Raw genomic sequence first — 24,590 nt, 5'->3', positions numbered from 1 at the left:
AGAACCTAACGGACAACTACGAAAAGCTCAAACCAAGTTTATTTACCCAACGGGTAAGCTGGCAGCTGAAAAGACAAAGACATGTTCCCACCAGCACAAGTATTTACACCCGACTTTAGGCGGAGTCTCCTCCTTTTCTCTAAACATGACATCTTTGTTGCTAGGCAGAAAGTTAAATGATGTGTGTAATAAACTGTTAATTTTCCCTTCATGTGACCTGACCTCAGCTCCCATTCCTCACTAATCCACAGCTATCCACCCTTATCAGTGACCGCAACCATGTCATTGCCATTTCCCTCACTTAGTAACTCTCCAAGCCCATGGCTCATATCCACCCTTAATTGACCCCACCATATACATTCCTCATACAGATAACCATTAACTTCTGGTGTAGCAAGTATTTCAAATGACAACCCAACAGTAGCCTCAAAAGCACTTTGTAGGGTAGCACCATGGTGTAGCTGGAGGAGAGCTAGTTTCCATTCTCCTCTGGGTACATTTACTTCAATACAAAACCTAGGAGGGTCACGGCTCTCACCCCCAACCATAGACTTACACAGTAATTATGACAACTTCCTCAATCCTATCAGAGCTCTTGCAGCATGAACTGACATGTTGTCTAGCGTTTGGTTAGCGTTAGCGTTTGGTTTTAATATTTATTGCCACCAGGGCCGGCAGGTGTAACTGCTAAACTGCTTGGTGAGTTTACACTGTACTGCATGATTGTAGCGGGTTTACTAGCGCGTTAGTTATAGTAGCTATGTTGACTATGACGTCAGCTAATATGGTGACAACGATGTAGGCTGTGTGTAGCGTATAGCGGTTATGATATAAAGGTTTGCTTGAAAAGGTTTTTTCAGCTGGTCACAGACAGCTGATGTGTTGTGCACTGAAGTCCACAAGCAAAGGGAAAATGTGAGAGGAGATTGTGTAGATGCGAGAAAGAATTATACAACAACAAAAGTGATCATGCTGTTTGTATGTGGCTGCAATGAAAGTGAACTGTGTTTGCGTGTGATCAGGGGTGTATTCATTCTGCCGATTCTGTTGAAAAATGTTTCTTAAACAGAAGCAAACAGAACAAAACACGGATAAACATACCTGAATTTGTCCAATAGAAACTCTTGTTTGCAGCGGTTGGACTAATGATTACACCCTAGATCAGCTAGATGCAGGCAAGAGTGTGCAAGGCAGCTCTCGACCTGTGCACCTACGTTGTGAACTTACATTAATAGACTAGGTTGTAGCAACCTCCAGATGGGTATATGGAAAAATGTTGTATCATGTAGTAGTCTAAACTTAGCGATGTTACATTGAGCTGGGTGAATGGAATATGAATGACAGTCATCCGATACGCTGTAATAGAAATAAGGCCATGCTCATTAAAAAAAAAGAATCGTCCTCCCTCATCTTAAACGGCACTGACCAGCACTGACACACACACACACACACACACACACACACACACACACACACACACACACACACACACACACACACACACACACACACACACACACACACACACACACACACACACACACACACACACACACACACACACCTCACCAGGGTGAAGTCGATTTGGTTTAGGGGTCTGCAGACAGTCCTTAGTTCTGGTGCTGCGGGGATGCCCAGGGAGGTCACCATGGACTGGTAAGGCATGTTGCTAGACTGGCTGGACGGGTCAAGGGTCAGGCCCTAGGAGAACAGGAGTGGTGTGGTTATAGAGCTGGAGCCAATGTAATGCATTAATGTATGTCTATGGGTAGACTGCAGATCAAACAGAGAGAAGTTATGGTTAGTGCACTTTTGGAATCTGTGGTGTTAGTGGTCATGACTGGATGTAAAACCAACCACTGCAAGTTTAAATGCACAAAGAAATGCATCTGTTTTGCATTTTAATTAAACCTATATGTTCCTTAATTGGCCTGCAGCTACAAGGCATGATTGAATTGACTAAATGTAGCTGCAGCTAAAGGTGATAGTGATCTTTGTTAGATACATGCTTTGCATTCTTCAGTTTAAATGTGGCCTGTCACGTGCTAGGGTTTGTTTCATGCATAAACAAACCACACTATTTGCATGATACACATTCATCAAACGGTCAACGTGATTTCAACTCAAATCGAGCATTAAAGACCATGCAAAGCTGCGTAATTTTACCCATAAAAGTTTGCGATAAATTACATGCAGTAAAGACAATACACACCAGGTAAGAACAGGGCATCATCGCACTCCCATAGACTTACCATGATTTTGACACTAGACCCGTGAACCACAGGGATGTTGTCTAATATTTTTTCGATCAAACTCCTTGAGTCCATTGACTTCTCTGGAATATGCGCGGACTGGACCAGAAAAGCTGAACAGCAGATCAGGCCTACAACTTTGAGAAAGAAAAAACAGCTGCAGAACGACTCTACGATGCTACAGATCCTTAACAAGTTGAACTGTGATGTACAGCCAGTGCGGCGCAGAACCGTAAGCAAGAAAGTAGCGCGTGCCAAAGATAGTGCATTGAGTTACTCAGTTGCCATGCACAATTAAAATGCCTGGAGACAACCACTCAAAATATGTCCAAGCTATTATGACTTTCTTCAGACAATAATAATATATATATATATTGTTTCCAAGTAAAAAAAAGTTGCATCAAGCAGAACAAATGCACTCATTAAAGAGTGTCCTAGTCAAATGTATTTATACAAATATAAGATCAAATATCACTTACTTTTGAGAGTGTTCATTCCGTGTCGGTATGGTTAGTCTATTTTGCTAAAGACTTGAAGGAGACTTGAAGTATTTATATGAATGATAGTACGATTCATGGGAATTTCCACTGAAGGGTCATTGTAAACCTGCAATAGTGAGTGACTAATAATTTGGTCTCTATTCAATCTGCATTGCGTGATTGAAATTTAAAGGCAATGTTCTCGCTTTAGTGGAGACTGAATTCACGGTAAACGCTGCCAATGTGGTCTACCTTCACTTTTCTATCGCGGAATCTGTCACGCTTCAGTTTTACATATTGAATAAAATCCTTTAAGACATGATAGTACTACTTCCTGCTGACCTTGTGATAGTTTGGCATGCATTCACTTTAAATAATGCCACTTTAATAACGTTTACATATCTTACATGACTCATTTCATATGTATATGCTGTATTTTATACCATCTATTGCATCTTGCCTATGCTGCTCAGTCATCAATCATCCATATATTTATATGTACATATTCTTATTCCATCCCTTTAGATGTGTGTGTATTAGGTAGTTGTTGTGGAATTGTTAGATTACTTGTTAGATATTACTGCACTGTCAGAACTAGAAGCACAAGCATTTTTCGCTATACTCGCATGCTAACCATGTGTATGTGAACAATGAAATTTGATTTGAAAATCAGAACATGAGCAAATATATAATGCATGTGATTAAAACTGCGCTTATGATAAAAAAAAGACCACTTGCCTATTAGGCTGTCAATACAGAAACGACATACAGGCTAAGCCTAATTGTTGTATTTGCTGTTTTACATCTATTACAATGCTATTCTTTTTATTTTACTAGGCCAATATTATTTTATTTCCTATTGCTTAATGTGAAGCACTTTGAGCTGCACATAATGAATCAAATAAATGAAACAAAGCTATTAATTGCCTTATATTGACTGGATCCACTGTCCTACCCTGTGATCCCTCCACCTCCACCTGGCTGTCACTGTCTGGACTTGCTGTCACTTCTGCCCTACAGTACTCCCTGATGTTTAACTGATGTGTCTTAACCCCATCTATTAAACAACGTTTTATCTGTAAAGTGTGTTGAAAATTATGAAATGCACTTTAAATAGGCCTAGCTGGTGACTTGACTTGATTAACAGGCCTATAGGCTATAATTATTATTATTTTACTCTTTAATTTACATTTGCGAATGGGAAATTAGTTGTAGCCTATAATTCCGAAAGAATGTCACATGAGTTTTTGATTAAATTCAATAGCCTGAAGTGAACAGTCGCGCTGCGGACAATAGTCTATGCTTGAAAGTAGCTACCTGCGCTCTAAAAAACAGTCGCACATCCAAATACACTGCAGAGAAAGTTCGCACGTGTAGCTGTTGACATCACGGCGAGCAATGACTCAAACAGCCTCATGGCATTTTCAGTGACGTTCATGTAGGGCTACATTACTCAGGAAAAATATATGTACATAATTTCACAACTCTAGTTGTAGCAATTCGACATTTTACGTATGCTTCCCTCTGAGTAGGTCTATACAAAGGATATAAGGTTGCGTTATCAAATGCTTAGTCCATATCTTATTGCCTCAAGCATATTAAAGACGAATGTCCCCATTTGTGAAATCGTTTCTTCCGCAGCAAGTGAAGTGGTCTTACTTCAAGCTATGTGCATTGCGCAATCACAGCAAGTCCACACACATCTTGATTGCAAGGTGTGCTCCCTGTTCTTGACTACAAATAATTTTCTTAGGCAAAACGGACCTCATTCCCAGCATCTTAATGTACCATTTGTCATGCCGTTCATGAATAACCTATATCGCTTCAAGAATTGGCATGACAGTGCTATACGCTTCTTTTGATGGTGTACATTTTTTTCCAATGTAGGCTAGGCCTTTTCCAGTTGTTGTGCCTACCCGTAATGCAAGGTCGTGAATATCGAATGCATCATTATGACTGATCCCTGACAATATGATCAATCCATTTTGCAGAGCATCTTGACATTTTAATATTCAATTGTCACCTAGTAATTGAGTAATCAAGCACGATGCTCTAGATTTTGTGTTCTTGAAATCTTGTCCACTTTGAACCTATCAACTTTCTGAAGTATTATCAGATTCTATATCTTAATTTAACAAATTAAAACACATTTGACAAATGATCACAAGCAGCCAGTAGGTGTATAGATTTTTTATAATACAATGAATTGATAAATGGCCAAAAACATGCACCAAGGTTCTACTGTCACGCTTTACCAAAGACAAACATTTCTTATTTTCATAGATGCAATGGCAATTGGTGTATGAATTAAACTGACTTTCCACAAATGACCTTACCTTGCAAAGGGCCTTGAACTGTATGTCTACGGTTGTGTCCTAATAATCTCTCCCTCCTCCTGAAGTATGACTTATTCACTAGTCTCCACATATTGAAAAGCACTGGATTGGTGTTGGCATGGGAATTCGTTCACTTCCTTCATTAATTTGACAGGAAATGACTGGCAGATGAATGCATTATATGATTAGTTTATACAGTGCATTCGGGAAAGTATTCAGACCCCTTCCCTTTTTTCACATTTTGTTACATTACAGCCTTATTGTAAAATGGATCAAATTAAATGTTTTCCTCAATCTACACGAAATACCCCATAATGAAAGTGAAAACAGGGTTTTAGAAATGTTTGCAAATGTATAAAAAAATTATAAAAAAAAAACAAAACAGAAATAGCTTATTTACATAAGTATTCAGACCCTTTGCTATGAGACTCGAAATTGAGTTCAGGCGCATCCTGTTTCCATTGATCATCCTTGAGATGTTTCTACAACTTGGAGTCCACCTGTGGTAAATTCAATTGATTGGACATGATTTGGAAAGGCACACACACCTGTCTATATAAAGGTCCCACAGACGACAATGGATGTCAGAGCAAAATCAAAGCCATGAGGTTGAAGGAATTGTCCGTAGAGCTCCGAGACAGGATTGTGTCGAGGCACAGATCTGGGGAAGTGTAACAAAACATTTCTGCAGTATTGAAGGTCCCCAAGAACACATTCTTAAATGGACGAAGTTTGGAACCACCAAGACTCTTCCTTAGCTGGCCGTCCAGCCAAACTGAGCAATTGGGGGAAAAGGGCCTTGGTCAGGGGGGTAACCAAGAACCCAATGATCACTGACAGAGCGCCAGAGTTCCTCTGTGGAGATGGGAGAACCTTCCAGAAGGACAACCATCTCTGCAGCACTCCACCAATCAGGCCTTTACGGTAGAGTAACCAGACTGAAGCCACTCCTCAGTAAAAGGCACATGACAGTCGCTTGGAATTTGCCAGAGGGCACCGAAAAGATTCTCCGACCATGAGAAACAAGATTCTCTGGTCTGATGAAACCAAGATTGAACCCTTTGGCCTGAATGCAAAGCATCACGTCTGGAGGAAACCTGGCACCATCCCTACGGTGAAGCATGGTGGTGGCAGAATCATGCTGTGGAGATGTTTTTCAGAGGCCCGGAGACTTGTCAGAATCGAGGGAAAGATGAACAGAGCAACATACAGAGAGATCCTTGATGAAAACCTGCTACAGAGTACTCAGGACCTCCGACTGGGGCAAAGGTTCAGGACAACAACCCTAAGCACACAGAAACCTGAAAATAGCTGTGCAGTGACGCTCACCATCCAACCTGACAGAGCAGAGAATGGGAGAAACTCCCCAAATACAGTTGTGTCAAGCTTGTTGCGTAATACCCAAGAAGACTCAAGGCTGTAATTGACATTTTAGTCATTTAGCAGACGCTCTTATCCAGAGCGACTTACAGTAGTGAATGCATACATTTCATGCCTTTTTTCTTTGTTGATTTTTTTTTGTACTGGCCCCCCGTGGGAATCGAACACACAACCCTGCGTTGCACACACCATGCTGGCGTTGCAAACACCATGCTCTACCAACTGAGCCACAGGGAAGACAATTGCTGTAATTGCTGCCAAAGGTGCTTCACAAAGGACTGAGTAAAGGGTCTGAATAATTAAATAAAATGTGATATTTCCATTTATTTATAATTTTGCAAACTTTTCTAAAAACGTGCTTTTGCTTTGTTATTATGGGGTATTGTGTGTAGATTGAGGAAAAAACTTCATCCATTTTAGAATAAGGCTGTAACGTAACAAAATGTGGAAAAAGATGAGGGGTCTGAATACTTTCCGAATGCACTGTATTATACCAGTTATTTCTTTTAAAATGTCTTTCTTTTAAAATCCATGAAGCGAATGGAACAAGTGCACACTTCCTGAAAAATGTAGATAATTGGGATGCACCCTGAGGTAGGAGGAAGATAGAGCTAAATGAAGAAATCAGGGGAAGGAACAGGAGCTGTGAATAATAAACAATGAGGCAGAGAGAAATCTAACTAGTTGAGCTCAATGGCACGCAGTTCTCAAGAGGGGCAACAAATTAATTGATTTCCTCAAGGTATTTTGAAATATGAGTTTCCATTTCCACATTTTAGAAAGGGCAGCTGTCAAGATATTGAATTGCATTGCGCAGCAAGAATAACAAATCAAGGACCCAACATCATTCCTGACAGCAAAGCTTACAAATACAAGCTGCTCTGTGCCAAACAGATTAGATTTCCAGACATTCACTGTACAAATTAGTGTTCCCCAAATTAGAAATTAAATTGACAAAGACTGTTTATTTGTGTGCTGGCCTCAAACTCAGTACAGATACACCAAATGCTTCCACCAGCAAGTTAACAGTGACACGCAAAGTCTAAAAGCAGGGACAACGAGGACCAGTGGTAGAGTTGAATAGAGGTTCTTATTGTATGTTAGAATGCTAACATAGATATATAACATTATAATGGCCTTGTGCCTGCAGAGAAATAAACAAAAACAACTATTACAAGAGGGAGGAGGAAGGATGGAGGGGGAGAAAAAGGGAAAAAAAGTCAAGGCATCCTTGCACTTGCTCCCCTCAGAGGATCATGGGAAACTGTCGTCGTCATCTTCGGCCATCTCCTTGGCGAACTCCAGGTCCTGCTGCTCCCGCTCTCTGCGCTCCTGAAATGTAAACACACAGAAGAACATGTCAACACATTAAAGCTGCAATAGGTAACTTCTTGGGACCAAATTCACACAGAAATCCGTGTTATAGATCTGTCATTCTCATTGAAAGCAAGTTTAAGCGGTAGATCTGTTCTATGTGCACTATTTCTATGCATCCCGATCTTAAAATTAGGTTTTGTACACCAGCTTCAAATAGCTGAAAATATAATATTTTTGGTTATGGAAATAACCAAAATCATTGTACCATCTAAGTGGCTTAGATGGTACAATGATTCTCACAAACTGAAATTAGGCGAACTATTAGACTTAGCAACCAGAAAACGGCAGAGTGATTTCTGCATAGTGCATCTTTAAAACGATTAAGTTTGCAAATAGCAATCATTTTAAAATGATAGTACGCATCTAGTCTGAAATTCTAGCGCCAAATATAACATTTGACAAAGTAGTTGACAACACTACCCCCTTGTGGTCACAACAGTAAAATATAGTATATTGTTAGTTCAGTAGAACAGATATAAAGAACAATTTCCTACCATCTCCAACAGAACTCACGAGGGTCAATTTCAGGGGCTAATACAAGGAGTAGTACAAGGTTGGTACACACCTCTGCTGATTCTAGGTCCTTGTTGTAAGCCTTGGGTGGAAACCTCATGGCCTTGACAGACATGTTGTGTATGTCCAGGCAGAAGGAGATCCTCTGGTGGAAGGCCAGCTGGGGCTCCCTGGTACCGTAGATGTCCATGGTCTCTTTAGACTGAACATAGCCCTTCTCATGGTTAATGCTGGCTTCGATCACTCCATCACGGATTGCCTGGAAAAGAGAGATGATGTCGGGAGAGAGAAAAATCTGTAAGAGACTGAGGTAATTTTCCATTGCCACCTGTGGCTTAGGACAGTTGAGGAATGCATGCCATATTTACCACAGAAGCGATGTGCTTTTCTATTAATGCTCTTTAGGAAATACTTCCATGAGTTGATGTAGAGCAGGAGGTGGGGATACACCATGATCTTAACCTCTTAACCTAGGGGGCAGTATTTTCACGTCCGGATGAAAAGTGTGCCCAAAGTAAATAGAATATGCATATAATAAGTAGATTTGGATAGAAAACACTAAAGTTTCGAAAACTGTTAAAATAACGTCCGAGTATAACAGCACTCATATGGCAGGCAAAAACCTGAGAAAAATCCAACCAGGAAGTGGGAAATCTGAGGTTTGTAGTTTTTCAAGTGATTGCCTATCCAATATCCAGTGTAAATGGAGTCAGATTGCACTTCCTAAGGCTTCCACTAGATGTCAACAGTCTTTAGAAAGTTGTTTCAGGCTTCTATTGTGAAAGGGGAGAGAATAAGACCACTCACAGTAAGTGGCTCAGCTGATAGCCATGAGTGGTTTATCGCGTGCTGCTGTGTGCACGAGCTCCATTCCCTTTCCTTTCTAATGACAACGAAATTTTCCGGTTGGAATATTATTGAAGATTTATGATAAAAACATCCTAAAGATTGATTATATACATCATTTGACATGTTTCTACGAACTGTAATGGAACTTTTTGGACTTTTCGTCTGGACTTAGTGCCCGCACTTTGTGCATTTGGATTAGTGAACTAAACGCGCAAAACAAAAAGGAGGTATTTGGACATAAAGATGAACTTTATCGAACAAAACAAACATTTGTTGTGGAACTGGGATTCCTGGGAGTGCATTCCGATGAAGATCAAAGGTAAGTGAATATTTATAACGCTATTTCTGACTTTTGTTGACTCCACAACTTGGCGGGTATCTGTATGGCTTGTTTTGGTGGCTGTACTCAGATTATCGAATGGTGTGCTTTCCCCGTAATCTTTTTTTAAATCTGACACAGCGGTTGCATTGAGGGGTTTATCTTTAAGGTAAAGGTACAATATATACACTGAACAAAAATATAAACGGAAAGTGTTGATCCCATGTTTCATTAACTGAAATAAAACACCCCAGACATTGTTATACGCACAAAAAGCTTATTTCTCTCAAATTCGTTTACATCCCTGTTATTGAGCATTTCTCCTTTGTCCAGTCACCTGACAGGTTTGACATTTCAAGAAGCTGATTATTAAACAGCATGATCATTACACAAGCTCACAAAGCCTCATCTCAAGTTAAGGGAGCACGCAATTGGCATGCTGACTACAGGAATTTCCAGCAGAGCTGTAATGTTCATGTCCGTACAACTGGCCTCACAACCGCAGACCACATGTAACCACGCCAGCCCAGGACCTCCACATTCGGCTTTTTCACCTACGGGATTGTCTGAGACCAGCCACCCGGACAGCTGATGAAACTGTAGGTATGCACAGCAAAATAATTTCTGCACAAACTGTCAGAAACAGTCTCAGGGAAGCTCATTTGCGTTCTCGTCATCCTCACCAGGGTCTTGACCTGACTGCAGTTCAGCATCCTAACAGACTTCGGTGGATAATTGCTCACCTTCGATGGCCACTGGCACGCTGGAGAAGCGTGCTCTTCACAGATGAATCCTGGTTTCAACTGTACCGAGTAGATGGCAGAAAGTGTGTATGGAGTCATGTGGGCGAGCGGTTTGCTGATGTCAATGTTGTGAACAGAATGCCCCATGGTGGCGGTGGGATTATGGTATGGGCAGGCATAAGCTACGGACAATGAGCACAACTGAATTTTATCGATGGCAATTTGAATGCCCAGAGACACCGTGATGAGATCCTGAGGCCCATTGTTGTGCCATTCATGCGCCGCAATCACCTAATTTTTAATCATGAAAATGCCATGTCGCAAGAATCTGTACACAATTCCTTAAAGCTGAAAATGTCCCAGTTCTTCCATAGCCTGCATACTCACCAGACACGTCACCCATTGAGCATGTTTGGGATGCTGTGGATCGACATGTATGACAGTGTGTTCAAGTTCCCACCAAGATCCAGCAACTTCGCACAGCCATTGAAGAGGAGTGGGACAACATTCCACAAGCCACAATCAACAGCCTGATCAACTGTATGCGAAGGAGATGTGTCGCGCTGCATGAGGCAAATGGTCACATCAGATACTGACTGGTTTTCTGATCCACGCACCTAGACCATGTTGACCCCAATCTGGGTTCGGATAATGGTCCACCAATTGAGTATGGCTGTAGTATGTCATGTTACCTTGGCCACTATGAACTCAGCATCCTCTGGACTGTCCAGCTGCAGCTTCTGAGCGATGTCTGCCAGTGATATACGAGAGTATGACAGGCTGATCATACGCACACCTACAGGGAGAGATGGTTTTAAATATCAACAAGTCATTCAGGTATTAAAAATGAAGAGCCAAGACCAAAAAATTTAAAAGAAGAGGAAGCCATCTGATAATGTGGAAGAATAGCCCGAAGTGAAAGGCCTGGTCACTGACCTGTCTTGATGACATTGTGTCGCAGGCGGATGATCAAGGTGTAGGTGCCGTCTGCCTGGAACTTCTCTCCAAACTGATCCAGGGCCTGGTTGAACTTGGCCAGGTTACCCGTCCTGACAGCTGTGTGGGAACAGAGACCAGGGTTGAAATCTTACTCACACTTAAAATGCATTCTCATGACCCAGCTTTCCGATAACTTACCCTGGGTGAGCAGGAAATAGGGCGCTAGGGATCTCTTCAGTGGAGCCTGGCGGAACTGCAGCCTGTCTGGGATCTCCCCAAGCAACAGCTCCACCACAATCAGCAACTTGTGGACCTGATAGGGATAGAGAGATGTGAACAAACTGAACTTTTTTTGTGGGCTATTTTATTTGTTAAGCACTTTGACCTGCATCTGCTGAATTATTATTGAAATAGCATTAGCGACTGAGAAAAACTAACTGATACAATTTACAGCCAATAATGCAGGCCTTAGGGGTGGGGGGGTGAGCATGCGGGTCTTGGCAGATGAGATGTCATTGCGTGCATCTAAGTTGTTGTTCGTGTGTGTAGGTTTGTGTATGAAGTGGAGAAAGAAAATTAGGAAAAATGTAAAACTAAATATTATATATTTAAAAAAAGAAATGCATCATCCCCTGTAAGAAATGTGCTATATAAATAACATTTGAGCAACAACTGTAAAACCTTAACAAAAGTGTATTTAAAGAAAATAAAAATAAAAGGTAGCCTAGTGGTTAAGAGAGTTGGGCCAGTAACCAAAAGGTCGCCGTTTCAAATCCATGTGACGACTTGGTAAAAAAAATCTGTCGGATGTGCCGTTGAGCCAGGTTATTAATCCAAATTGCTTCTATAAGTCGCTCTGGATAAGAGTGTCTGCTAAAAGACTAAAATGTAATAATTACACTTAGGGAAAAACTGCATGCTGTGTGTACTGACTGTCTGTTTGAAGCCCACAGCTGTGTGTTGGGGGGCCTTCCTCAAGGCGTTGGTCAGGGTCCTCCTGGCCTCTGTGTACTCCAGCTGGATAGCCTTGATACGACCTGGAGGGGCAAGGGAGCAGTGGTGGAAAAAGTACCCAATTGTCATACTTGAGTAAAAGTAAAGATACCTTAATAGAAAATTACTCAAGCAGTAAACCTACTTGAGTAAAAGTCTAAAAGTATTTGGTTTTAAATATACTTAAGTATCAAAAGTAAATGTAATTGCTAAAATCTACATAAGTATCAAAAGTAAAAGTATGAATAACTTTCTTTTTATGTTTACAGCTAGCCAGGGGGCACACTCCAACACAGACATAATAGGGATAGTCTCTTTATAAGTGTGTGAATTTGACAATTTTCTGTCCTGCTAAGCATTAAAAATGTAACGAGTACTTTTGGATGTCAGGGAAAATGTATGGAGTAAAGAGTACATTATTTTCTTCAGAAATGAAGTAAAAAATGTATAAGTTGTCAAAAATACAAATAGTAAATTAAAGTGCAGATACCACAAAAAACCTACTTATGTAGTACTTTAACGTATCTTTACTTAAGTACTTTACGCCACTGGGAGGGAGAGAATGATCAGTGTGGAAAAGCAGCAAACTAAGGCCATAACTACAAATGAATTCATATTCTGAGGAAGTTTCTTAGTCACTTCAAAATCTGTAGAGGCATAGTGGCCTGATAATTCAATTGAATGTGATTAAACTAAACTTCTGATGTCGTCAACTAATAAAATGTTTACAGTTTTATCACAGGTGATGCTTTATTTCAACAGAAATTGGTATGCTTAAGGCTCCTCCCCCTCACCTGTATAGTAGAGGTAGCGGGCCCACTCGTTGTTGTTGGCCAGCTCGGGGAAGACTGACTTGGACACCAGCTTCTCAGCCTGGTCGTACAGGTTGTACTGCAGGTAGTTCCTCAGCAGCAGGTTGAGCAGCGTGGCCTGGCCGTCGGCGTCGTGCCGCAAGGTGGCTGTCCTCAGGCGTGTGTGCAGGAAACTTTGCGAGAGAAGGGTTTTAATTTGTTTAAAAATCGATCAAAGGCATTACATATTGACTTGCATAGGTTCCAAACTGGCCTACTGCCTTTTGAAACAAAATCCATCTTTCCCCCATCTGTTTAAGTCAGAAAAAACAAAAACAGTCAGTGAAAGTGTTGGTGGGCTTACCTACGCACGGTGTCCAGCTGGTTGAGGAACTCGTAGACGCGGGAGTGGTAGTAGTAACACTTAGCAGCCACCAGGTCCAGAGCCCGCCGGTTCTGAGGGCCGATCTTCTGCAAGAGCTCGTCTGACACCTTCTGGGCCTACAGAGAGAAAAGTGAGAAGCTAACAACCAAGACAGGCAGTCGGGCTTTAACCCAGTCATAACTAATTTCTAAGGACTATGGTATGATGGTGAGCAATGTAAAAGCAAAGAGAATTCAGAGCTCAATCTAATATAAATATGTACTGTGCATGCATGAGAGAGAGCGTGTGAGCTCAGTCAGCCCACCTCTGTGTAGCGTTTGTTGTTGGTGAGGTAAACCACCAGGAGTAGCTGCAGGTAGGCCTCCGCCTCAGGGATCAGGGGGGTGGCAGCTGCCTTCCCTGTACGGGGCCTGAACTGGACATCTCCCTCGGTGTCCATGGGCTGGAAGGGTGCAATAGATGGAGGGGAGAGGGTGTGGGTAGAGGAGGGAAAAGGAAAGACAGAACCGGACAGAAAGCAACCAAAGGAGACAGAGCAAAAAAGGCCATGAGTAATAGTTAATAGCCAAGGTTTCTCAGCAATAGTAATAGTAGTACCACAGTCTTTTCTATCTGATACTATCTGTGCTCATCGTACCTCCTCCAGAAAGCTGAGTAGGAACTCCTTGCCGGCGGCATTGGAGGTGTAGAAGCCAGACACAGCCTTGTGCAGCACATTGGGGTTGAGACGGCGGCTGGTGGAGGGCAGGGCACGCAAGGCCCTCAGCACAAAGCGAGGCTCCTTGCCCGACACAGCCTTCTCTATCTGCTTTACATGCTCCTTGATGTCTGCAACAGGAAAGGGGGAGTAAGGTCATGAGGAAAGAATTATGGAAGAGTGATACAAAAAAATCTGACACCTAATGTCAGTTCTTTCACTCATCTCAAAACTGAAAATAATTTAAAATACAATGTAGTGACTGACTGACATGGCAAGGTAGGTAGCTACAATTGGAGATAAAAAAAAATATAAAAAAGTACTGCTTTGACAGTAGTGATTTCCAACTGACACACATTGAAGTAAACATTGCTAGCAAACTGATAAATTAACTAGCTGGCTAGCTATGACTAAGGGGTTTTGTTTTTGTTAGATACCCAGCTAGCTAGCTAACGTTAGCTACCTAGCTAGTTACTACTCCAGCGAGTGAATAAAAGTCAGACCATATAGTAAACAGGCTAACTAGGTCAGCTAACTATATTCTCTCAGTATAGTTACATTTGAACAAAATATTGCCAATTAAACCGGGCAAATACGCTAACGTTAGCTAGTTACATTGACTAACAACTGCTTGCTAACGCTAACTAACATTATGTACAGTAGTTAGCAAAAACACGAAGCAGTTGCAATATTCAGTAAGGTTATCTGACATTGAGTTTGAATGTATCCTTTTCAGTATTTCTGTTATATCTCAGCTAACCATCTAGCTAGCTACCTTCAAGTGTGAGGGTATCAAGTTCCTTGGGTTTCTTTTCTGCAGTAGCCGAGTCTTCCTCTGGCATCTCCACATCCTGCGGCTCGGGGCCCGCATCCTTCTGTTTATCAGCTTTGGAGTCCTTGGATTTCTCGCGTCTCTTGGCTGTTGTCTCTTTCATACTGTCTGAAATGAAACGTGCAAGTAAAAGTAACAACGTAACTATCAATAAGACATGTCAAAATAAACTACGTAGAATTCACATTTATTTGACTCCATTCAACACTCACATTCGTCTCGTCGGCAGAATGACTGGCAACTATTGTGACGCGCAAAGGATTATGGGGACATACCATACTAGTTGATCCTGACAATATCGAGCAGTCAAAAGTAATAGATAGCTGATGAAAGTGTTAATTTTCCCTGTAACGCTACTTTTAGTACGATTTGTTGTTTTGATGTAGATATAAAACAGGGAGGTCTGGTAACAATAATCATTTTCTTAATCCAATTTAGAGAGAAATCGCATATTTATAGTGCTCCACTAATCTTCCTGAAATAATCCAAACAATTTATGGCGAGCTGTGATGAAATCAATGATGTCTTGTAAACCTACAGTGCTTTTGCAGAGTTGTAGCCTATGTGGTCATTTATATGAAGTACATTTCTCACATTGACACATATATACTGAACAAAAATATAAACGCAACATGCAACAATTTAAAAGTTTTACTGAGTTACAGTTCATAGAAGGAAATCAGTCAATTGAAATACATTCATTAGGCTCTAATCTATGGATTTCACGATTGGGCAAGGGCACAGCCATGAGTGGGCCTGTGAGGGCATAGGCCCACCCACTTGGGAGCCAGGTCCATCTACTGGGGAGCCAGGCCCAGCCAATCAGAATTATAATTTTTCTCCCCACAAAAGGGCTTTATTACAGACAGAAATACTCCTCAGCTCATGAAAAATGGGACCGACACTTTACATGTTGCATTTATATTTTTGATCAGTATACATCATTAGTGGGATAATTTACTTTGTGAGCCAATCCACTCACAACGTTTATGACCATTTTAGAAGCTTAGGCGCACACATACAGTAATTACACTGATTGCTATTCCAACATTATTTCTTTGATCATCTGAACAGTATGATGTTCAGATGATGTTCACACGCCACACAGATCTACTGTAAAGATACCAAACCAAAGGCAAGAGATGTGCCATAAAGTCATATAATCACAACTCCCTTCACAGTCTTGAAAGAGAAAACAGAGAGGATAGATCAGGGATTGTTTGCACAAGGGGGTAAACAAGAATGAGCCGTTACCATGGAAATGGAGAAAGTGCTAGCATGCCAGCAGAGTAATGAGAGACACATCAAAGGCTGGGAGCATGGTGGGGGAGGTAGTGGAGGGGCGATGCAGCGATCCCGTCCCATGCTGTGCTATCTCCTGCCACCGTGGGGCTCTCTCTCCAATAAGAAGGGGACATGCGATCTCACACAGACAGAGGTCCACAAACCAAAGCCTGTTCCACCCACACGAGCCCAGAGTGGCATAGGAGCCAACATGAATGTTGTGGGTGGTGTATGTGAAGAAAGGGTGTGTGTACCTAAACAGACTGCAGAAGGGGAGACCCACTACCTGTTCAATAATATGAGCATATGTCACTTATGTACTCCGCATTCTTGAATTGTTGGCATTGTTTTCCCTCGCATGTCTTTAGGACGGTCTTTCATAATTTGACCATTTGATAACAATTGTGAACCCTTGCAACTTATAACCATATATGTGCATTTTTAAAATGTGGATAATATTAAATATTTGTATCGGGAATGTGTATACAACATCAAGTGTCATTATTGAAAGATAATGTCATCACACTTCTCAGTTTCAGTTACAGCTGCTAGTTTGATTTTCTTTTGTCTGTACAATTAATGAGTCTTCTTGTCCTACTCATAACTCTGTATATTCAAAAACAATAGTCAACGCAACATGTAAAGTTTCATGAGCTGAAAAAAAAGATACCCGAAATGTTCCATATGTTCAAAGAGCTTATTTCTCTAAAATGTTGTTTACATCCCTGTTAGAGATCATTTCTCATTTACAAAATAATCAATCCACCTGACAGGTGTGGCATATCAAGAAACTGATTAAACAGCATGAACATAACAACAGGTGCACCTTGTGCCGGGGACAATAAACAGCCACTCTAAAATGTGCAGTTTTGTCACATAACACAATGCCACCGATGTCTCAAGTTTTGAGGGAGCATGCAATTTGCATGCTGACTGCAGGCATTTCCAACAGAGCTGTTGCCAGAGAATTTTATGTTAATTTCTTTACCATAAGCCCGAGGCCAACAACATTTTAGAGAATTTGGCAGTACATCCAACCGGCCTCACAACCACAGACCACGTGTAACCACACCAGCCCAGGGCCTTCACATCCGGCTTCTTCACCTGCGGGATCGTTTGAGACCAGCCCCTACAAGACAGGATCCCATCTTACTTCAAAGATGGTGTCTGGGAGAGGTTCAAGAGAACTATAAGAATAAAACCTTGATGAATAATGTATTAATTTCATTGTAGGTTATGTACCTATTCCACGACATGCTTGTCTTGAACGTTGAATGCCGCTTCCCAAACTTTGGGTACTTTCATTGTGTTTACCCTGAAGAACATCCTCAACAGCACTGACCCTGACTATGGGATTGAGGAGATGCGTGTCCTCGCAAAAGATTTCCCTAGACTGAGAGAAGACAATCTCCTTGGGGAATGGAAACATATGTGGAGAGGGTGAAGAGTCCAGACTTAAAGGTTTGAGACAAAACACAAAGATATGAATAAAATCGTGTTCAATTGAAAATGTTTAATTTGATTTGCATGTTACAGTCTAAACGTCTGGAGGAGGTTCTGTGGCTGGTGGCTCCTGATGTCAGTGACCTGTTCCCTGCTCTCAGCCTGGCTGCATCCATTGCTCTAACAGCCCCAATCCAAACTGCTGATATGAAGAGGCTGTTCTCTTCCCTCAAGCTGGTAAATATAAACAGGAAAAATGTAATGCGCTGTCCTCTACACATATTGTACTCTACTTTCTTGGCCAGGGTTAACTTGCAATGTATATATATATGCAAATCTTAACGTGACAGCTCTGGTTACATAATAAATACAATTAGAGCTTTTTAATGTAAATAATATAATTGTATGTTTTTACAGCACCCCAAAAAGACAAACAGATTAAATGCATGCTGTCCCTGTCTCTGTCCCGCTCTCTGTCCCTTTCTACATTCCTGCACTCTGTATTTTCAATAGGTCAAGACAGACTAAAATACCTCCAGCTGGATATGTGTTGCAGGGTGGCAGTAGATGGGCCATCGCAGGAGGAGGTGGACTACAGGCACTTTGTGAAAATGTTTTACATGGCCAATAAAAAAAAAAAGAAGAGTGAGGTGTTCAGAAAGGCGTGTGACATCTGCATTCAAGTCAATGACAACAACAAGTGGGGCAGGGACAGAGAATTTGAGACTGGGACACAGTAACAGCGACAGAGAAACAGACACAGGACAGAGACAGAAAAACAGAGACAGGGACAGAATTAGAGACACGGACAGAGTAACAGCGACAGAAAAACAGGGACAGGACTGGAGACAGGGACAGACACAGATAGGACTGTTGACATGGAGTTTCAAGCTATAAATTGTCTGTTTGTGTACGCTTTGTGTCAATACAGCTCAATAAATGTTCCTATTTTCATTTTGTCACAAGCATTAATTTTATACATCCATCAATGAACTGTACAGAATGGTATGTTACATCAGATAGCTTATCGCTAATAGTACACCTGCCTGATAATATGGACCATGTATAGGCTATGGTAAAAGAGTAAGCCCTCTCTTTTTTAGATGGTGTCAACATAATTTTATTTTCATACATTTTGGAGTAGAATGTCCTTTGAAAAGTCACAAAAAATGACTCTCATAGAGTCCTTCTACAAATGTTTTTTTCTCCATAATTTTCCAATATTTACCACCTAAGCCCTAATCGTTGAGAACTAAAATTCACCTAAATAAAATGTAGACAGTCAGGGAAAACAATTCATTTAGCAGTATTCATTTTGTTATTATGTTTGAGCAAAATAACACACCATTAGCCATGGCAAGATGCATAGAATTGCAGGAAATGAGCTTTAAAACTGCAAAACGTTATCTCATTTGAATGGAGAAATTTGTAAAATTGCAGGAAACTGGCTTAAAAATGCAAAATGTTTCTCTACACCATCAAGATAAGGGCCTCTAAAATTCAGCTACACACACCTAAGCCCCTTTTTGATAACCCCCCCCCCCCCCCCCTGAAAATACCTGTGTTGGGGTCATCGTAGGGAGAGACGTCAGACATCACAGAGTAGACGCCGACAATAGGCCTCACTTTGGTGCTCCTGAGGTGGCGGGGCATTGGGTCAATTTGGTGGCTCTCCTATCCTCTTTGGTTCTCATCTGGAGTCAGAGCTCTGAAGAGTCAAGGGGTGTCTCTGTCTTGACCTCCAGCTGCAGACTAATGAGGTGTGAGTTAGGCTTGGGCGGTATCCAGTGGTGTAAAGTACTTAAGTAAAAGTACTCGTTACATTTTGAATGCTTAGCAGAAAAGGGAAATGGTCCAATTCACGAACTCATCAAGAGAACATCCCTGGTCATCCATACTATCTCTGATCTGGCGGACTCACTAAACACACATGCTTCGTTGGTAAATAATGTCTGAGTGTTGGAGTGTGCCCCTGGCTATCCAAAGATTTTAAAAAAACTTGAAAATGGTGCCATCTGGTTTGCTTAATTTAAGAAATGTGATATTTTGATACTTAAGAATGATTTTCATTCATGATTTCGACTGCCTGAGAAATGTTGCCTGCCTGTCTGTCTCATCCCAACTCCCGACTGGTTCATTACGATGTGACAGCTTGAGATCAAATTTTTATATTGAAACAATGTTGCAAATGTCAGAGAGACAAACAGCAAGGTTTATACAAATATCCGCTGTTGAAAATGTTAGCTTACAAGAAATGTGAGATAATGTCTAGATGCTTTTTATAGTGGAGATCAAGTTTATAAATTACCTGGCTGTGCTGATGAGATAGTGGATTGCTTATAAACTGGGTGGTTCGAGCCCTGAATGCTGATTGGCTGACAGCCATGGTATATCAGACCGTCTACCACGGGTTTGACAAACAGTTATTTTTACTGCTCTAATTATGTTGGTAAGCAGTTTATAATAGTAATAAGGCACCTCGGGGGTTTGTGGTATATGGCCAATATAACACGGCTAAGGACTGTATCCAGGCACTCCGCATTACGTAGTGCTTAAGAACAGCCCTGAGCCGTGGTATATTTGCCACATACCACACCCCCTCGGGCCTTATTGCTTAAAAAGACACCGGATGGAATGCGATTCTAACCAATCAGCATTCAGGATTAGACCCACCCATTGTATAATACAGCACAAACAAGTGCACATACAGTTATCATTCAAGTCGTCATTCTACACAGGCAGGACCACCTTGCAGTAGCCCATCCGGACACCTGATATACGCCTGATCCAGAGCAGGCCAGAGAAGCAGGGAGTTGGTGGAGACAGAGCATGCTCCATTAGATTGGATGGATGTGTGACACCCTATCCGGAATGGCCTGTGTCTCATTACCTGATGGGGAAATGCTCTCCTCTATAAACGTTACATTTGGATCAACTGTAACTCTATGAAGAGAACAATAGCAACGCATGAATACATTGTCAGTCCACACGTGCACATTTGACATGATTTTGGCAGGGATAACAAGTACAATACATGCAGCATTAATGGAACAAGGTTTTAATATTGTGGTAGGCACCCACTGCCAATTCTTAATACAATACCACCGATGTGGTGTTTTCTTGCAATGAGGTAGGTAGTGTTACAACCTGGCTCAAGATTGTAACAAACAATGGGAAACCACACACTGGGTAAAGGAATAACAAAATTAATTTATTCCATAAATAAACACTCACAATAATAATCAGATGAGGCATGAAGGTTATAAATTGGGTGTCTACTGCCAAAACCACAACTAAACAACGAAAGACATGCATGGAGAGAGGAATCTCTAGCTGAATGGGGAAACAGTGGCTTTGTGCCACAGCTGAGCTGTCGCAGGTGTGCCCCATCAGCACTGACTGACCCTCCCAGCTCCGCCCACCTCTCCTACTCCGCCCACCAATCTCCTGCAGGAAGTAAGCACAGCAAAACCCAGTAGACAGAGCGGGGACAGGCCGTCACAGTAGGTTAGGTTAACCCATTCAATTGTTGGGTGCACATAGTGTGCAACTTTCTATCTATCTATCTATCTATCTATCTATCTATCTATCTATCTATCTATCTATCTATCTATCTATCTATCTTTTTTTTTTTACTGCTTACTCATGGTTAGTCAGCCCCTTCACAAACATTTGTGTGTGTGTGTTAGCTCATGCTTTTCACTAGGAAATTGCAGTGAGTGACAGCCTTCATTCAATTCCCCTTCCCATACCTTTTACAAGAAAGGCAATCCTTCTTTTACTATTACTAATCCTGCCACTTTCACAAAAACCTAATGCTGCAAGTACACAAATTATTATTTTGTAATCATTTGTGGAACCAAAATTAAATTACTACCAATTTGAGGATATTCAGCTGCTTCAGGCGAAATTAGAATTGAATTGCTAAGTGGCTGGCTAGCCCTACACTACACTGGCCATTCTGATTAGTTGAGCTATTTTACCTGTATCTATCAAAGAGGATGGAATGCCACAGACTATAACAGCAGCTACCACAGTGTGTGGGAAGTGTGGACCAAGCTCATTATTACACAGACCTGTCATTATACCAGCACACACACAACCTGGGAGCTGTAGCCTTGAGTTTGCAGTTCTACCATGCAGTAAATACAACATTTAGTCTAAATGCAAGGCTGAGAGAGAGAGAGAGAGAGAGAGAGAGGAGAGAGAGAGAGAGAGAGAGAGAGAGAGAGGAGAGAGAGGAGAGAGAGAGAGAGAGAGAGAGAGAGAGAGAGAGAGAGGAGAGAGAGAGAGAGAGAGAGAGAGAGAGATGAGGTCAGAGCACTCATCCATTCAGTAATTGTAGGTGGACAGAATAGATTATGGGAGGCCTTAGCCAAGGCTGGGTGCTACCCGTGATTCCGTTTTCAAGACATGCTCCTTCTTCGTTGGCTAGGGAACAATGTAAGTACAACATCAATCTAGGCTAAAGCATGGCATTAGTGATGTGGGGACAAGGTGGGCTCGCTTACCAGCTGGAGTGGGTTTTGTTCTGCAGGAGGCTGTGGCAGGATATGATTTGGCTCCTGCGGTAGGCCAAGCTCCCAGTGGTGACACTGCCCCAGGCAAGGTTACCCATTTAGAGGTTGGGTATGCACAAAGACACACATACACACCCACCATACACACACACACACACACACACACACACACACACACACACACACACACACACACACACACACACACACACACACACACACACACACACACACACACACACACTTTCAGTTTAAACCACACACACTCATTCCTTGAAGCTCACATCATAAATAAAGAACCAGCTGTATTTTGACATGCAATCTCCCAATACAAACACCATCAAATACAAGTTCCATCAAAGACATGAACACAAATACACAGACATTCATGAAAGCCTATGATGTACAGACTCCGAGGTAATACACACAAACAGTTAATCTCGGACAACAGCACATACAGAATCAGTGCCACTCAGAACACCAATGGAGAGAGCGTAAACGCACACACGCACGCACACACGCACACACACACACACACACACACAGGTTAGCAGCCCCACTGACTGCGCCACACTGACTGGATGCAGGTGTTCATGCTGCTAGCTAGCCAGTGGGAGAATCAAACAAGGAGCTTGCCAGTGGGATAACAAGGGGCTTTAGGAATGGTTCTGAAGAAATAAGATTATGCTGCATCAAGCATGGAGCCCCTTTACAACTCCCACAGAGAGACAGTTCCTTTCAGAGAATGATCTTTTTTTAAACCTTTGATGCAGTATAATATCATACACAGCTGGAGATTGAAATCAGAGGCAATTAGTGGATTTGATTACAGAGGTGAAATCAAGCATACAGAACACAAAGCAATTTAGGAAATGAGTGGGACAGAGAACAAAAGTTATGAGATCTAATCAGGAGCTGCAAACCAAAGCGTCATTCTCTCTGCTGCGTATTATCTTCCTTTTGTAAACAACGAAGTGAGTGTTGCATTGCAGAAGTAATCAGTGAAACAACAAAGCTCATTCAGGGAGATGGACTGAGAGGACTTGTTCCCTTCACTTGCAATTAACCCGCTGGGGAGGAGAGAGTTTAGTAACTCTGAAAGGGTTGGATATGAGCTCAGAAGCAGTGTGTGTGTGTGTGTGTGTGTGTGTGTGTGTGTGTGTGTGTGTGTGTGTGTGTGTGTGTGTGTGTGTGTGTGTGTGTGTGTGTGTGTGTGTGTGTGTGTAAGTGTGTGTGTGTATGTTCCTATACCCATCTTCTACTTTTCAGGACTATGAGCTATTCACCTAACACAGTGCAAATGAGTCCTCAATTCTTATTAAACAACAATACCTTCCAATTGACTACAGTAGGTCTAAATACAAGACAATAAGCCACTTTACACTTTACAATCAAAAGCAGTCAGGAAATGTCTTAATTTCCCAGAGGACACAGCATTTAAAAATGAAGGTAAGAAATGTGCGTTTCCTTCAGAGAGAAAGCCTTCTCACTTAATACAGGGTGTAACTGAGAAGCAGGGCAATGACTCTGGTTTCAGTGACAGTGGTGACAGGGATGTTCTCAGACACCTGGACACTGTTTGAATGTCACCTATCAAGCCTGCCTTACATCCAGGAGAGAGAGTGAGAGAGAGTGTGTGTGTGTGTAATAATGTTCAGCTAAGAGAGGTCAGCAATACGCTATACACCACGGGTATGACAAAACATTTTTTTTTTACTGCTTTAATTACTTTGGTAACCAGTTTATAATAGCAATAAGTATCCTCGGGAGTTTGTGATATATGGCCAATATACCACGGCTAAGGGCTGTGTCTAGGCGCGTTGCGTCGTGCCTAAGGACAGCCCTTATCCCTGGTATAGTGGCCATATACCAAACCCCCCCATGCCTTATTGCTTAAATAGCACCCATGTACAAACATTCTCCTATTACAGTATGAATGGTAATGTGAGTGAGTGCATTTGTCCATGCAAATAAACACATACTAATGAGGGTAATGTATCCGTGAGGCTCATGGCTGACATTTTTAAGATTGAACAGGCTATACTGTATAATTATGTGAAGTATATTTATTTGTGTGCGTGCATGCGTGTGTTCGTGCGTGCGAGTGACCTTCAGTGTTCAGCATCAGATTGGTGGTGTGTATGTCCCCATGGTCATTAAGAGCTCAGGATGACAGATAAACGCAAGGGAGAGAGAGGTTCCGCCCATCTTCCCATCCTCCACGAATGGGCACTTAAGACAGACAGAAAGCGGACAGACTGTGGCTAGATACTGTACCACGGTCAAGGGGCAGGGTTTTAATAGTTCCAGTAAGACAGGAAAACACCATTCTGTATTTGTTCCCATCCTGCGTCATAATGGGGAAGGCCAGGGGTGATCCCATTGGCAGGCCCAGTTTCCAAACGATGAGCAAAGGTCAAATCCATCATTTTTATTTCAGCCTGAGGGTGTGAAGTTT

At 41.8% G+C, this 24,590-nt stretch overlaps 1 protein-coding gene across 2 annotated transcripts; it reads right to left on the bottom strand.

Annotated features, from left to right (window-relative positions):
• Positions 1 to 7,392: 7,392 nt before the first annotated feature.
• psd3 (26S proteasome non-ATPase regulatory subunit 3) lies at positions 7,393 to 15,126 on the bottom strand. 2 transcript variants are annotated; one of them, XM_014192412.3, is made up of 12 exons: positions 15,098 to 15,126; positions 14,829 to 14,989; positions 13,994 to 14,184; positions 13,661 to 13,798; positions 13,336 to 13,472; positions 12,975 to 13,165; positions 12,121 to 12,224; positions 11,386 to 11,500; positions 11,185 to 11,304; positions 10,941 to 11,044; positions 8,390 to 8,596; positions 7,393 to 7,779 (listed from the first exon to the last, which is right to left on the bottom strand). In XM_014192412.3, the coding sequence occupies exons 2-12, from the start codon at positions 14,986 to 14,988 to the stop codon at positions 7,702 to 7,704; spliced, it is 1,545 nt and encodes a 514-aa protein (XP_014047887.1). In that variant the 5' UTR covers position 14,989; positions 15,098 to 15,126; the 3' UTR covers positions 7,393 to 7,701.
• Between the last annotated feature and the right edge of the window lie 9,464 nt (positions 15,127 to 24,590).

This window comes from Salmo salar, chromosome 03 (assembly GCF_965601325.2).
Source record: "Salmo salar chromosome 03, fSalSal1, whole genome shotgun sequence".
In the NCBI taxonomy this organism is placed as follows: Eukaryota; Metazoa; Chordata; class Actinopteri; order Salmoniformes; family Salmonidae; genus Salmo; species Salmo salar.
This window is presented reverse-complemented; position numbering and strand designations above follow the sequence as displayed.

What these genes read in the sequence shown, in the direction of transcription:
- psd3 (XM_014192412.3), bottom strand. Translation starts at nt 14,988, where the DNA reads ATGAAAGAGACAACAGCCAAGAGACGCGAGAAATCCAAGGACTCCAAA. An exon ending in CCGCTACCTCTACTATACAG is followed by an intron (nt 12,225 to 12,974) that starts GTGAGGGGGAGG and finishes TTGCCCCTCCAG; the next exon opens with GTCGTATCAAGGCTATCCAG. An exon ending in AGGACCTAGAATCAGCAGAG is followed by an intron (nt 7,780 to 8,389) that starts GTGTGTACCAAC and finishes TTTACATTTCAG; the next exon opens with GAGCGCAGAGAGCGGGAGCA.